Source organism: Hyposmocoma kahamanoa, unplaced genomic scaffold (genome assembly GCF_003589595.1).
Source record: "Hyposmocoma kahamanoa isolate Upper Pololo Valley unplaced genomic scaffold, ASM358959v1 202, whole genome shotgun sequence".
NCBI classification, from domain to species: Eukaryota; Metazoa; Arthropoda; class Insecta; order Lepidoptera; family Cosmopterigidae; genus Hyposmocoma; species Hyposmocoma kahamanoa.
Genome location: NW_020653726.1, coordinates 10,432,271 through 10,447,002, shown reverse-complemented (window position 1 = coordinate 10,447,002; position 14,732 = coordinate 10,432,271). Strand labels below are relative to the sequence as shown.

Here is a 14,732-nt window from a genome sequence, read left to right as displayed (position 1 = left end):
GTACTTTACTAGAATCGATAACATTTTAACACTTTTTAACATAGTTTGATAGCTGTTGTATCCTGTTTATTCGCTTACAAGAGGTAAGTATAATAATAACTATACTAACCTAAATGGAATAGAAAACATTTTTTCATTTCTCATGTTCTAAATGTACGTCAATATAACCTTATGTACCGGGAGTAAAGTGCGTCATTTAATCCTTAGGGAGTAAAAAGTACATAGTTTTTTAATTTACTCTGAGTGACCTAGACAAACTCAAACAGCCAGTACTTGCTTAGTTTGAGCCAAAAGGTAAAACTTCAATAAGTGGAACAATCTGATTACAACTAAAACAACACTTAAAATAATTACTAAAACAAAAAAAGATAATTATAATTTAACATTATAATAATTCACATCAAAGTAAATAAATGTACAGTTCCAGTGCGCTGAGGAAATTCAATTAAAAAAAGTGCTTGTGTGGACTATTTTTGTTACAAAAACGTTATGTTCTAAGACTGGCTTGGTTTTAGTCCCGTGCCTTTTCCACAGAGATGATGGTGCTATATTAATGTACCGCGTTAGTGCGTTTGTGTAGTGACGCGACGGAGCACCCAAGTCGTTCGAAACACGCTGGTGATTTAATCGTGGCGTTTTGTTGTATTCGTTTACCGCGAAAACTTTAGAATTTTGGTTCGTGATTTTGTTGTAGAGCGTAAACGATGGATTTTTTTTTAAATGAGTAGAAATAAAAAGTAAACTTTTCACCTCAAGACTAAAGGTATATATAAAATCTCGGAGTCATCGACACCCTCGCTAAAGCTTCGGTGGCTAACCACTTCTATTCTGGCTCGTTTTAACTCATAGTTTCCCAAAGTGGTCCCTACCCAGTGGGCGCTAAAGAGTCCTAAGGGGACGGTCAGGGCCTCGAAAGCAATTGGTGCGCGTTGATGCTGTCCAGGGGGTGCTTTTGCTTATGAAAAAAAAGCCTGAATTATCTATTAAACAACGTAGGTATAATTATTTCCTTGTGATTTTTTTGTGTTAAGTTAACATAAAAAATTCGAGTACCTACGTGTTTTCAATTATTTTATGTGGTTGTGGGCGTTAAATTTTTGTTATCTTGCCTAAGTGGGTGGTAAGCCTAAAAGTTTGGGAACCTATGCTTAACCTCGATAAAAATATACTATTTCACATTTGAATGTCTTTACCAAAATCGTGATCTTTGGATTCACGATTTAAGAATTTTCCTATACACTATCAAAAGGGTAAGGTCTTTTACGGCACTAGCTGTCTCCCATCTAATTGTGAGGTATGTTACAATCCTTTTGGCCTTGACTTTCGACCGTCCTTATTTTTCTTCGCTTACCGTTTTTGGAATTCTTTTTCGGCTATTATGTTTATTTGAAAAAATATGCCTCCATTAATTTTTTTACCGTTTCAAAATGTAAACAAAATATTTAATTTTGAAATGTTTTGTTAAACTGAAAATTCCAGGTAAATCGTGAAAAAATACAATGACATTTTGATATAAAAGAGACATTTATGCTTGAAAAATTTCATTTGCACCGGTTATTTTAGCGAGCCTCTGACATTCAAACGTTAATTGATATTACTTGAAGGCAACGGCAATAAAGGTATTTTTATACGATGTTATACCTATATATATTTTTCTTTTGTCAACTTTTTACGTGACCGCATATTGTGGTGTATTTTTTTAACAAGCGGTAAAAACGTCGTCGTGTGTATTCTTGGAAATAGTGTTCTCGGAAATGTGAGGGTGTAACATGTCATAAATGCCATGGTAAACGTCTCTTATTAGCTTGCGTCTATTTCTACAGAAACATGGAGACAAAGTTGCCTATAAATATAACAATAATTTCTAATTTTAACCTATAAACATAGATATGAATTTAAAATGGGGTATTTACATATTTGATTACGTGACGTGTGAAATATAAAATATGTTCTTTCAATATTATGAGTTGCATTTTTTAAATGGAGCCGATATACATTTTTGTATTTTATTACAATGTAAACAGGTATTTCAGCTGGTGAAATTACAGGTATTTGGGACTTCTCATCTTATGTCTCAGGCTGACGGGCGCAGTAGCAGTGCCCCTCCGATCTTTGCGATTTAAAGCTCTGAGTGGCTCTGCAACCGTTATGGATTGGCGTGTAAGTTACCATCAGGCGAACGACTTGTTCGTCCCGTCACTTAATATTACAAAAAAAATATTTATATATATTGTACATTTAGATGTTCCGTTTAAGTACGGGTAGTGTTTAAATAATGAAAATTTAATTTTTAATAAAAAAACCTTTGTTTTCTGCTCTCTGAACGTAACAGAATAAATAAATATTAAACAACATCGCGTGCCATTATGGAGTGCCATCTTTATACATATAATAACTCAATAATCATACATATAAGCAGTGACTGAAATAATTTCCTTGTGACTGAAATATTTTTTATTTTTGATCTGATGCCAACTTTGCTCAGACTCACTCTGTTATAATATTCCACGGCATAACTGGTCTCTTGATATGAAGGGCGATATTACTAGATTGAATGAGAATAAGGTGCGGTCGGAGGACGCTCATAAATCTCAACAAATTGTAGATGCGCTCTTTTAAGTTTTTGGAGCCAACTCAATTTATTTAAACTGCCTCTGTGGCCGAACGGTTATCATGCCGGACTGCCACGCAGAGGTCCCAGGTTCGATTCCCGGGCCGGGAGAAATATTTGTATGACCAACATTTGTTTCTCTCGTGAGTTTGGATGTAATTTGTGGTTGTCTATATGTGCGTCCATGGCACCCGCGACACAGGGTTTCCCTAGTGCGGGGCTATGTTGAGTGTGTGTGTTATTATTGTTATTATTATTATATTATTATTTTATTTTCGACTGGCAGGTATTTTTTATATTTATTTTTATTTTGTGTTAACTTTGTTAATATTATTAAGTTAGTGTTAATATTACAATTTTTGTCGCACTTTTAATGTCTTATTTTTATGAAAGAAAGAAAGAAAATACGTTTATTTGCTTACCACAAAAGAAAAAACAAAACAAAGCAGAACAAAAACAAAACATAATCAAAACATTCAGACGTAAAAACAAATAAATAAATGATTACGAAACAAAAACACAAATAAAACAAAAAATGATAATTAAGAAGTAGAAAGAAGTAAAAATATAAAAAAAAAAAATTAAATTCAAACTGTTCACAATAACAAGGACGCTAGATATAAAGTTTGTGTGGTGCCAGCCACATTGCATTGCCGAATTATTAGGTTTTCACGATTGTTACACATAGGAAATGAAACTATTTTTTAAGTGTCTCTACCATGAGATTAAAGTGACAGTTATCGCTAGCAACCGCGTAAAATCTAGTGGTCGGTCGCTAGAGGCACTATATAATTTGCCAGTCGAAACTGTAAAGTAATTTAAACGATCGCTTGCGACTAATGTCGTAGTAAACTCGTGGTAGAGGCACATATCTAAATCATGTATATTTATTAGTCACTCCATCTGGTCCTATACTACGTTTGCTGAGACGTGCTCTCCACTCAAGAGGTCGCTTCTCCTATCGGTTATCGGTTCTTCGACAGATAGGGTTGACCGTATCTGGGACTGATCCCACTTCAGCTTGGCTATTGCTGAAGGGAAAAGCGAACAAAATAATTTCTTTTATATTAATTAAATTATTTAATTGTGAAAAATATTGTATTAAAATTTTTTTGTTACATTTTCCTCTTCTGTCAATTTATATTATTAATATGGTGCTCAAATTTACTTGACGAATGCTATCTAGCATTTTACAGTAAGTTCCACCTGGCATGCAAATGTTTCTTAATTTAAGTCCTAGGTGGTTAAGTTGCAAACCTATATTTTTATCCATTTCATCGCTGTACTTATCAATATTATTTTGAATTCCGTTTGAGCTAGCTACTGACAAGGATGTATTTTTTTAATTCCATACAAGGTTTCGGCACTAGCAATAGAGATGGATCAGTGACACACACGAGCGAGGAAGATTGTGTTTTTGTTTGTTCACAGTTACTAATGTGATTGCTTGTTAAAGAATCAAATATATCATTATCATATTTAGATAAATCTAACAACTTATCCATAGCCAATGTGTGTTCCTTAATTTCCTGTTGAGCTGTTTCTTATTTTTGAGTCATGAACTGTAATGAATTTGTTAACCTATCTAATTCTGACTGAAGACGCTGTGTGTTACATTCTTAGCTTTGCCTATTTTTTTCAAGGTTTAGAGTACAATCACTTAATTCATGCAACAAATTCTGACGTTCTTTTCTTAAAGTTATATTTTTACAAAATGCTGCATTCTTCAGAGAAACCCCGAGAATGTTGATTAGAATGAAAAAAAAAATATAGTCAATTTATAACAAACTAGTAGAGTACTTTCACAGAAAATAATTGAATATCAATTCCATACAAATTTAATTATAGTCAATTTAGACAACAAAAAATTCGTTCTATTTCCTAATGTAATTTTGATATAACGATAATCTCAGTACAGAGTACTAAAAAACCGACCTCAAAAGTACGTGGAATTACGTCTATTTGCTAAGTTTTATTGAAATATCCCCTAGTTCGCCACTATACAGGACTTGACACTGGAGATAATAAAAATCGGTGTTATTGAAGTAAAATATTAATTCTGAAGCTTACAAACTTCATCCCGCAGTGACAAAGCCTTATGCTGATATTCTGGCTTCTCCACCAATCCATCATCTTACAAAAAAACTGTGTTTTTAAAACCTAAAGACCCGCCAAAGCAACGAACAGGCTATGATCAGAAAACTCATAATGAGTTTGCTAAGGAATATAATATGACCAATGAAAATTCTAGAGGAACAATGTTCAATTTTATTAATAATGAGCGCTTTCAGCCTTCCATAGCTGATATTATATTATATTTGATAAATCTATTATACCAGTCTAATATGATTGTATGGACGGTACACACGTTGCTTGCTTAACTCAAAGTTTAAATGAAAACTTTAACATTCACTCCCAATGCAACGGTAATACAGTGGAATTGCCGAAGCATAGTAAATAAAAAATCTGACTTGTAAATAAATTGAATCCTTTTATTATTTCTTTATCTGAGACCTGGCTTAGACCTGAGTTCAGGTTTAAGATCCCAGGCTTTTCCTGTCTTCGCGAAGACAGAACTGATGGGCATGGTGGTGTTGCCTTGCTCATTAGCAATTGTTATCCCTTTTCTTTAATTAATCTTCCTTCTCATTGTGATGACTATTCAGTCATTGCTGCTTGTGTAAATAATATTTCTTTTGTTTCTATTTATGTACCTCATCCAACTACCTAAATATTAAATCAAATTAATAATCTGTTTTCTATTCTTCCCAAACCATGTTTAGTCATGGGAGATTTTAATTGTCAACATCAAGTATGGGGAAGCTCCTTATCAAATTGCTATGGAGATCAAATACTTGACATATTAGACACCAACAATCTTTCCTTATTGAACACTGGAACTCCTACTCGCCTTACTGACCCCAACAACTCTGTTAGTGCTATTGACCTTTCAATATGTTCTCCTAGTCTATCGCTCTCCTTAACATGGCTGACCTTGACATCTACCTTTGGTAGTGATCACTTCCCCATAGTCATTACTTTTCCATTTCAGAGTAAAAATAACTTGAAATACAAGTCTAACTATAGATACAACGTACAAGGTGATAAATGGGATCAATTTAAAAAGCTTATTAAATCAAAGATGTCTACTCTACCCGACATAAACTGCAATAATGTCATAGAAAATTCAAATGCTTTAGCTTTGTTAATTACTCAGTGTGCAGATGTAATTTCCCCTATTAAAAACAGTTATTCAAACCATATCCTCTCCCCTGTCTGGTGGGATGAAGAATGTACCTCAGCTGTTAAAAGGCGTAAAGAGGCTGAAGAACGAAATCGATATGGTATGCTATCGAGAACTTTGAGTCGCTCAAGTTAATTATGTCTGAAACAAAAAAGACTCTCAAAGAGAAAAAATTTCAAAGGTGACGCCACCTTTTTTCAGATTTCGTTATTCCATCAGTCCCAGTACCAACTCTTCTGTTCGTTGAAAGAATTGAGAGGTGGTTTATCTATTACTGTAGACTCTGCTCCTGGTAGTGATGGAATTACTTATTCCCTTTTATCTAATTTGAATGATTCTGCCCTTTATTATTATTTACAGTTGATTAACACATCCCTGTTGACATGTGAAATTTCGCCATCTTGGAAAAGCCAGATAGTGTTACCAGTTTTGAGACCAAATAAAAATCCAACAGAAAGCTCATCTTACCGTCCCATGCCTTGTCTTCTGTCTTAATCAAAACTGCTGATAGTTTAGTGAAAACCCGGTTGGATTAGTATGTTGAACATAACAATTTGTTGCCCAATAATCAGTACGGATTTCGAAAAGGTAGTAGCACCATGGACTGTCTCTTTATATTTACAACAGATATAAGATTAGCTTTTTCGATCGGTAATTCTATTTTAGCTGCCTTTTTAGACATCAGTTCGGCACATGATAATGTTCTTTTTCCAATTTTAAAATCAAAATTAGATTGTTTAAAGGTTCCACCATTATTATCTAACTTCATTATAAATTTATTAAACAATAGAACTATTAATGTTATAAATGATGAATATTCTTTACAGAGGACAATAAATACAGGCCTTCCGCAAGGATCTGTTTTGAGTCCCATACTGTACAACATATACACTCATGATTTAGACAGGTATTTAGGTAATGGAGTTTCTATTTTGCAATATGCTGACGATGTTCTTTTATATGTTGAATCTAATCTAAGTGACCAAGCCGTGAATGTACTATCAAATAAATTGACATTGTTAAAGTGCTGGTTAGATTCGAATGGTCTAGAGTTATCTGCTAGCAAAAGCTCCATTGTGTTTTTCTCAAGGCGTAAAGTTCATCCTGTAATAAATGTTTCTTTTAATAATAACCTAATCCCTGTTGTTGGCGAGGTTAAATATCTTGGTATTCTTTTTGATTGTAAAATGAATGGATCTCCTCATTGTAATTATGTTGTTAATAAATGTGAAAAGGTTCTTAACATGCTTAGATGTTTATGCGGGGTCTGGAGGGGCAGCCATTCGTACTCTTTAAAATTGCTATATAATGCTCTTATTAGGAGTATAATTGACTATGGATCTTTTATGCTAGAGCCATGTGTCTTGTCTAATCTTAAAAAGTTAGATAAGATTCAGTCGAAGGCCCTCAGAATAATAACCGGTGCTATGAAATCAAGTCCGATAAATGCGATGCAAGTGGAGTGCGTTGAACCTCCGCTTGCCCTTCGTCGACAGTTTTTAGCTGATAAATTCTTTTTCCGCATTATCCAATTTAATCGTCACCCTTTGCTGCAAAAACTTGAGCTATTAAACAATCTAATAAATATAATTTATTAGATATATATAGATAGATAGAGTGTATATAATTTATTAATACCCCCTGGTTATTGGTCTCACAAAAGTACTCCTTGCCTTATAAATAGTTTTAGAAAAAAGAAAGTTTTGACACTCACCCACTATACGGTAGTAATTATGAATACCTTATTTTGCCCCCTGACGTCTGTTTTGATTTTAGTGAAGTTAACAGACGTTTTGCTAACGCTTCCTTTAACTTTAACTTAGATATTAATTGGCATTCCTACAACCATATTTTCACTTCTCTACATTTCATTCTCAATACAATATTATTCAAAAAACAAAGCTTCCTCCTGAAACATCCTTTTTCACTGGTGAATGCGTAGGTCTTCTTAAGGCAGTTGAATACATTCTCTTAATAAAATTACATAAAACAATAATATTTTCTGATTGTAAAAGTGCTCTGCAGTCATTATGTAAATTCCCTTTTAAATCAGGTAACATTTTCCCAATTATTTGTCAAATTCGTGAAGCCCTTTACAAGTGCCATTCAAAGGGTCATTCTGTACTATTTGTGTGGATAGCAAGTCACAGTGATATTAGAGGTAACGAGAGAGCCGATATCTTAGCTAAAGATGCAGTAAATAACGGCGATGTAGATTTATATACAAACTTTGCTCATGACTTGGCTACTGTAACTGGGGCGTAGCTTGGGTTGCGTAGCGAGAGGTACTTTTATGAATTTAAACTGGAATAATCCTCAAAATATACTTTATTGCACTTTTTTTACATACTTTCGGCGTTGGGTTATATATATTCCGTTATATAAAGATGCTCTATGCTTTTCTTACTTCATTTTTCAAAACATTCTAATTACAAAACTATTCATTCAGCCAGAGATTCTACTCATAGAGTAGAGCCTAGACTACATCCCTCTTCCTCACAGCTGAAGGGGTGAATATCCCTGGTGCTCTACCTATGATAGGCAACTTACATAAGTGATCAGCCTTTACTAAAGGCTAGCCACACACTGCTCGGAAGCTATTACCTTACCAACAAGTAACCACCGAGGAGGCTATGGCTTTAGTCTGCGAAAAACCTATCTAAAAGGACAGACCATGACCACATCCTAACCAAACAAATCGAAATATAATTACTCGCTATCCTAGCTAATTAGGAAACCTGACTAAACCCTAACACTTTATTTCAGCGACGCTAGCCTGGCTGAACGATCCTAACAAAATTTCTAAACATCACTACTGAAACTTCCTAACTGTTTCCCTAAATTGTCTTCAACGTGCATGCTGCCACAATGACGAAGCATATATATTCATTCAGCCATAGATTCTACTCATAGAGTAGAGCCTAGACTACACTACACTACCTGCTATTTATCTTAAAGAATCTTGGCAAACTGTGTGGGAAACAAGCAGTAAAGCTACGGGCAGATATTTTCGTGATATACAGCCCGACATCCCTGTCAAACCCTGGTTTTCGCGTATACATTTTGAGAAACGTGTTACTTCAATCATTACAAGAATGAGATTAGGACATACTTGCTCGTCTGAACATCTTGCTAGACTTAATATAATATCTGATTCAATGTGCGAATGCGAACAAGACATTGGCAGTCTGAACCACCTTTTCTTTTCCTGTCCAAGATATGACAGTGCTTCATTTTTTCAATCTATAATTTCTTTACAAATTCCTTTACCAACATCTATTCCTCTGTTATTATCGTATAATAATTATTCCGTTTACAATGTTTTGGCTCAGTTTATAAGGAAAAATGATATTAAAATTTAGATTATTATTTATTCAATTATCATTATTTTCAGCTATTACCATCTCATTTCCTTTCATAATTTCCATTCTTCATTGGTTAGATTTACTTATAAATATACTACTTATCCTATCCTGTTGATCACCTTTCCAAAATTCCGTTTGCTTTTATTTTTGTTCCGCGATTTCCTTTCCCCGTTTTTAATTTTTAAATAATTAAACATTAACCCAACCAAAGTTCCACAACAACAACTGCTACGACAATAATAATTATCCTGAAATGTCAAGAAGCAAGAAAATATTTATTTGGAAGAATTATTAAAAATTTGCAACTCAGTGGAAATTGCACATGGCCAAAGGCTGGACGCCATAGTGCCAAACTATTAGAGAAAAAAAAGCGTCTTCACTATTTAATAAAATCAATAAACCATATTTTAATTTTTGTAAATAAAAGAAAAGCGCAAACTAAGTTTCCGAACGACGACGTCAAACGTCGACGAAATTCCGCGGGTAAAATTTTACTTTTTATTTTGTTGAAAACATTTCAATAATATTTTAAGAGTATTTGACTACAAATTTAATTGTAACAAATTATACTTGGCTTTAGTGAACCTTAGTCTCAACCAATAAATCGGTGGATTTTGTAGGCCTCGATATGTGCGGTTTAAGTTCATCGTAAAGATTGTGGACCATTCTTTGCTGAGCTGATCTTTTCATAAATTGTTGTGTATCCATTTCAAACGGATCACTACGGTCTCGCAGTTGTCTTCTTTGGATTTTTTTCATGTTATTATCGGGTGAAGCATCACTTTCGAGACACTCAAACATTTCGTATTCATCACACATGATGAAACGATTGCCTAAAAATATATGAACTCAAAATTATAATAATTATTATACAATTATGCGCAAAACAATTCAATAAAAGCTACACCAAGACACTGTAAACTGAATGGTTTATTGCTGTTGATGGTTTATTGTTGTTGTTTGACAGATCAACCGTGAACAAAATGTCAAAATAACGTTTGTAATTCGATATTGCCAGCCAAACTTCGGGCAGAAGACAGTCTAGTGTCACGTGACCGCCGACTGGCTGGTATTACCAGTTCATAATACGAAATTACAAGGCAGCTTACTTTACGGCGTAAACTGCGTGGAAATAAGAGTTCATATTAGGCCCCCTGGTCATGGTTTTGAATAGAAAGTAGAAAAATTAGATTTTTCAAAATTCGTGGAATAATTCAACAAGTTTCATGATATAAATGTGGTGTTATATGCGATAGGTATGTATAAAAATAAACTTATGTATAAATTATAAGATCGTGTGTACATTTAATGTTGTCGAGATCGCAATGGAACCAGCTGGTATAGACAATATTCATCATCACGTCCCTACAAATCAGTCGGTAGTCATTTTCAGTTCATTATAAATAGTATTTTGGGTAAGTTTCATTTTTCACAAAGTTTTAATGGAAACATGTGATTATAATATAGCGAATAAAACTTTTATTACTTTTGTTTCATAATTCTGTTGTCGAATGTTGTAATGAATAATGTTTCGTCTTAATTTTTTCAATAGGATTTTTCTTTTACTAAGAGCGGCACTTAGAAAGGAACAGTGTGTTGTAACATTTTTTAAGGAAATTTCAATGTTTTCGTTGCGAATACTTATGAAACTTTAAACAAAAGTTTTGGGGTGTTATTGTTTAATGCCGCATAACAAAGTTTATGGAGACCGAATGTCGCGGGTCTGAATCAACTATTATAATACACGTGGGCCTTAATTTATATTGCGAGCATTTTGACCATTGAACTTAAGATGAATATTTTTTTAAGATTTCAAGTGACTGGACGAACAGGTCGTGGTTATATAGCATAGCAGTTGCAGTGCCACTGTACAGTACTCAATGCTCAAGTCAGGATTTGAGCAGACTTGAGTATGATATCAAGCACTGGAAATACGACCCTAATGGCAAGGACTTGAGTATAATTTCTAGTGCTTTGAATCATACTCAAGTCCTGACATGAGCATTGAGTAGAGTTAGTTAGTAGTTACTAGAATACGACCCTGAGTTTTAAATTACAAAGATCTTAAGGCCACTACCACCGCGTCCGTCACATGTTACGTAATGGTAAATGAATTATTTACGTTCGTGGTAAATTATTCATTTAGATAAGTATTGTCTAGTCTGATAGATGACATGTATCATTTTTACTAATTCCTTTGTTATGTCGTATTATTTTGTACCAATTCATAGAAAGTGAAACATTTTTTTCAGATCTAAGAGAGATTACACACGGCGACTTTTAGGAGATTACACTTGCGATTTATAGGCGATGGCATCGATGAAAACGCGTCACTGCATCGATACAAACGCGCGATTGCATCGATGCAATCACCTATAAATCCCAAGTGTATCGATGCAATCGCGCACATGTGTAAAGGTAGACGATTAGTTGACGGCATGTTAGTATATATTCGAATTGTAATTATGTAAAATAGAGCATCTGCGATGTTTCAAATAATTTTTCGTTCACAGGTGACATTAGCATCATGGTGCGGTCGCAGAAAAAGTGTACCGCGGATGGGGCGAACCTACAGCGCACTTTTAGCGTCTCAGCGACAGCGGCTCAATGCAACTGCGACGGAGAGACCGCGCGGCCCGCAACGCTTGCGCAGGCTATCCACCGCTACCACGCAGCTCTACGACGCGCCGCCTAGAGCGCAGGTATGAGGTCAGGCACATCATCATTATAATTCCAATACACTGGATTGGATGCTGCTGTTTTCCTGTCAGTTAATACACATATATTATACCTGCACAAATGTCATAATGTCTTCTAGTTACTTATGTTATTACTTTTTAGAATCATCTTTCTATTTCTTATGTCTATTCTATACTTTTGTTGCTATGTTGTATAGAAATAGATACCAATGATTAATTGTATCTGCTACAATGCTAGTATTAAGTGTAGTGAGATGTACTACTAATTTTTTTAAATTTAGAATAAAAACAAATAAGACTTGAAAGTTAACGCGGTTTGTTGTAGAACGTAAGGCACAAAGTAGTAGTAGTAAATTTTTTGTCCTCCGGAACAAGCTAAGGTGTCTAGCTATATTTATTAAGTAATTGTTTGAGACAGCAAACCATGGTTTTCGGCGCACTTCTCTATTGATACCAGCCTCGTTTAGACTGTATTATAGCGGTCCTCTCTTCAATCTATTGCTGATTGATTGCCTTGCGCAAGTCATAAAGGTACAGACAATTTTTTTATAGAAGAGAGATTTTATACATTGGCAAAGGTTTACGTACATTCAGTCTAGTTTAAAATAATAACAAATTGAAGAACTATCTATTTATTCTAATATATTTAGAATTATATAATTTTGTAATTAAAACTAATAAAATACAAATGTTTAACGGCTAGCCTACACAACTAAACTATTTGCTGTATCCACATGTATATGGAAAATTGAACAAGCTGTTCCAACAGTTTCGTTATTTAGTTAGCGTAAATAAAGCTAACACAAGTAGTTTATTATGTGAAATTGTTTCTTCCATGATTGGTGCGTATTTTGCTACGCATGCGTATCATTAGTGAATTATCTAAATGTCGCACCCATCATGGAAGAAATTCGTAACTTTTTTAATTACTTTTCAGGACGGTCAAAAATAAGTTTTAATCGTTTATTAAAAGTTGCTGCTTTGTGTAACCTATCTTGAAGCGTAAAAAAATCCTTTACATGCGTAATTTGTTACATTTCTATTACACATTTCTAAATCATTTAAATAATCAAATTGGCTATTAATATGGCAACCTAATAGTTAGTTAATAATAACGAACTTGGCATTGCATACCTCTAGATATAATATTGTAATTTTATTATTATTGTAGCCATGACTCAAAAAGTTTGTTAATTAAATTTGGTTAAATAAATATTTATTTAGAATATAGATAAATTTAGAAATAAAAAATATGATCATATTTATTGTCAGTTACATGGTTCCATAGAACAATGTACATCTAAGCAAAGCGGACAATACGGTGTAGCCCTCCTATAGTAATGACCGCTTCTATTGAATGATCTATTTATGTAGATAAATTGTTTTTATTATTCAATATCAATCTTAATTGATTCCATAGTTCATTACTCATTTGTTTGTGAGATCACAAGTTCTATAGAAGTTGATACGTAATTTAATTTCGCTGAGTTCCGCCAAATATTATTGCCATCTTTATCATAACTAGACGTAGTTAAACAAAAAGGATGCAATGCACATCCTGTCACTTTCGAGATATGGCAGATGGGACTCGCATTTGATTATACTTTTTTCGATAATGAATTGAGATTTGACCTCACTATTGTAATCTGTCAAAACGGGCATGTGGCGGTACAGTTTCAGTTCAATGCTTAGAGGATGGAAAAAAGTAAAAGTCTAAGGTTTAATGTTATGCAAAATCAGCGTGATTGTCATTTAAAAAAGAAAAAAATAAATGTTTAGGTGTCAAGAGGCATTCCGAAAGTTACCAAAATGCAAATGAGTTACTTATAACAAGAGGGCAGTTTAGGCATTCAAAGGTATATTGTATATTTACTCACATGCATTTCAACAGACCAAACTAGGTGTAATATATTTTTTTAACAATATGGCATGGTCATAATCATAATCTCGGTTTAAGTTTTCAAACACAGGAAAATACATTACGCATACCCCACCGCGGATGACATGGAAGGGTTATTTGGGATTCTCCTCCGTAGACCCACCCGGCGATACAAGCTCGCTCCTCGGAGGTTTACCCAATAAAAAACATGTGTTTGCACCTATGCCGTTCGTGGGACCCTGTTAAGAGGCTTAACTAAGTCTTATATGTAACTTTCATTTAAATTAGAAAATTTAGGATTATTAAAATTTGACATTTTAATTAAATTACATTAAACAGCTTTACGGAGATAATATTTAATTCGACGTATGTCACCACTGGGGGTCTATTGTCGTTCTCCGTCTGACATCCGTCTCAAACAATTACTGTCAAATAAGTAATACGCAATCAAGGCAAAAGACAAAGTCAAGTATGAAGCTTCGTTCGCATCATGCCTCTTTTTAATTTGGTCGAGTGTTACTTATTTGACTGTAATTGTTCCGGATGAATGCGCAGAGCTTGTTTCACAATAAATTTAACGCCACTTGACCACTGCTTAGAGTCTTAAACCAGCTAATAAGATTTTAGTAATGAAGAAGTCTCTAAGTTGCGTGTCAGTAATTGTCATTAAATTAAATTCAACGAATTTATAAATTGCATCATATATACATAGCTTCATATAAAACCTGCAGGCGACTGCAACATAGGAATGTGGCAAGTCGACGTCATAGAAATTTATCGTGTAAATATTATCGAAGTGTATAGTAGCTTTTCATAATGAGTGTTATTTAAATTATTAATGAATGTATTTGCTTTATTTTTAACAAAAGAAGGAGCTTTTTAATTCGACTGTATGTTTTTTTTTGTATGTACAGTACTGAGCACCCATGATAAC

The 14,732-nt window shown here is 34.0% G+C and overlaps 1 protein-coding gene across 1 annotated transcript in view; it reads left to right on the top strand.

The window, feature by feature from the left end:
• The window catches only part of LOC113227121 (pyrokinin-1 receptor-like), a 37,640-nt gene that overhangs the window by 16,847 nt on the left and 6,061 nt on the right, over positions 1 to 14,732 (top strand). The window contains exon 4 of the mRNA XM_026459999.1: positions 11,734 to 11,922. Coding sequence (XP_026315784.1) covers positions 11,734 to 11,922 — 189 coding nt within the window. The remainder of the gene's footprint in view (positions 1 to 11,733; positions 11,923 to 14,732) is intronic.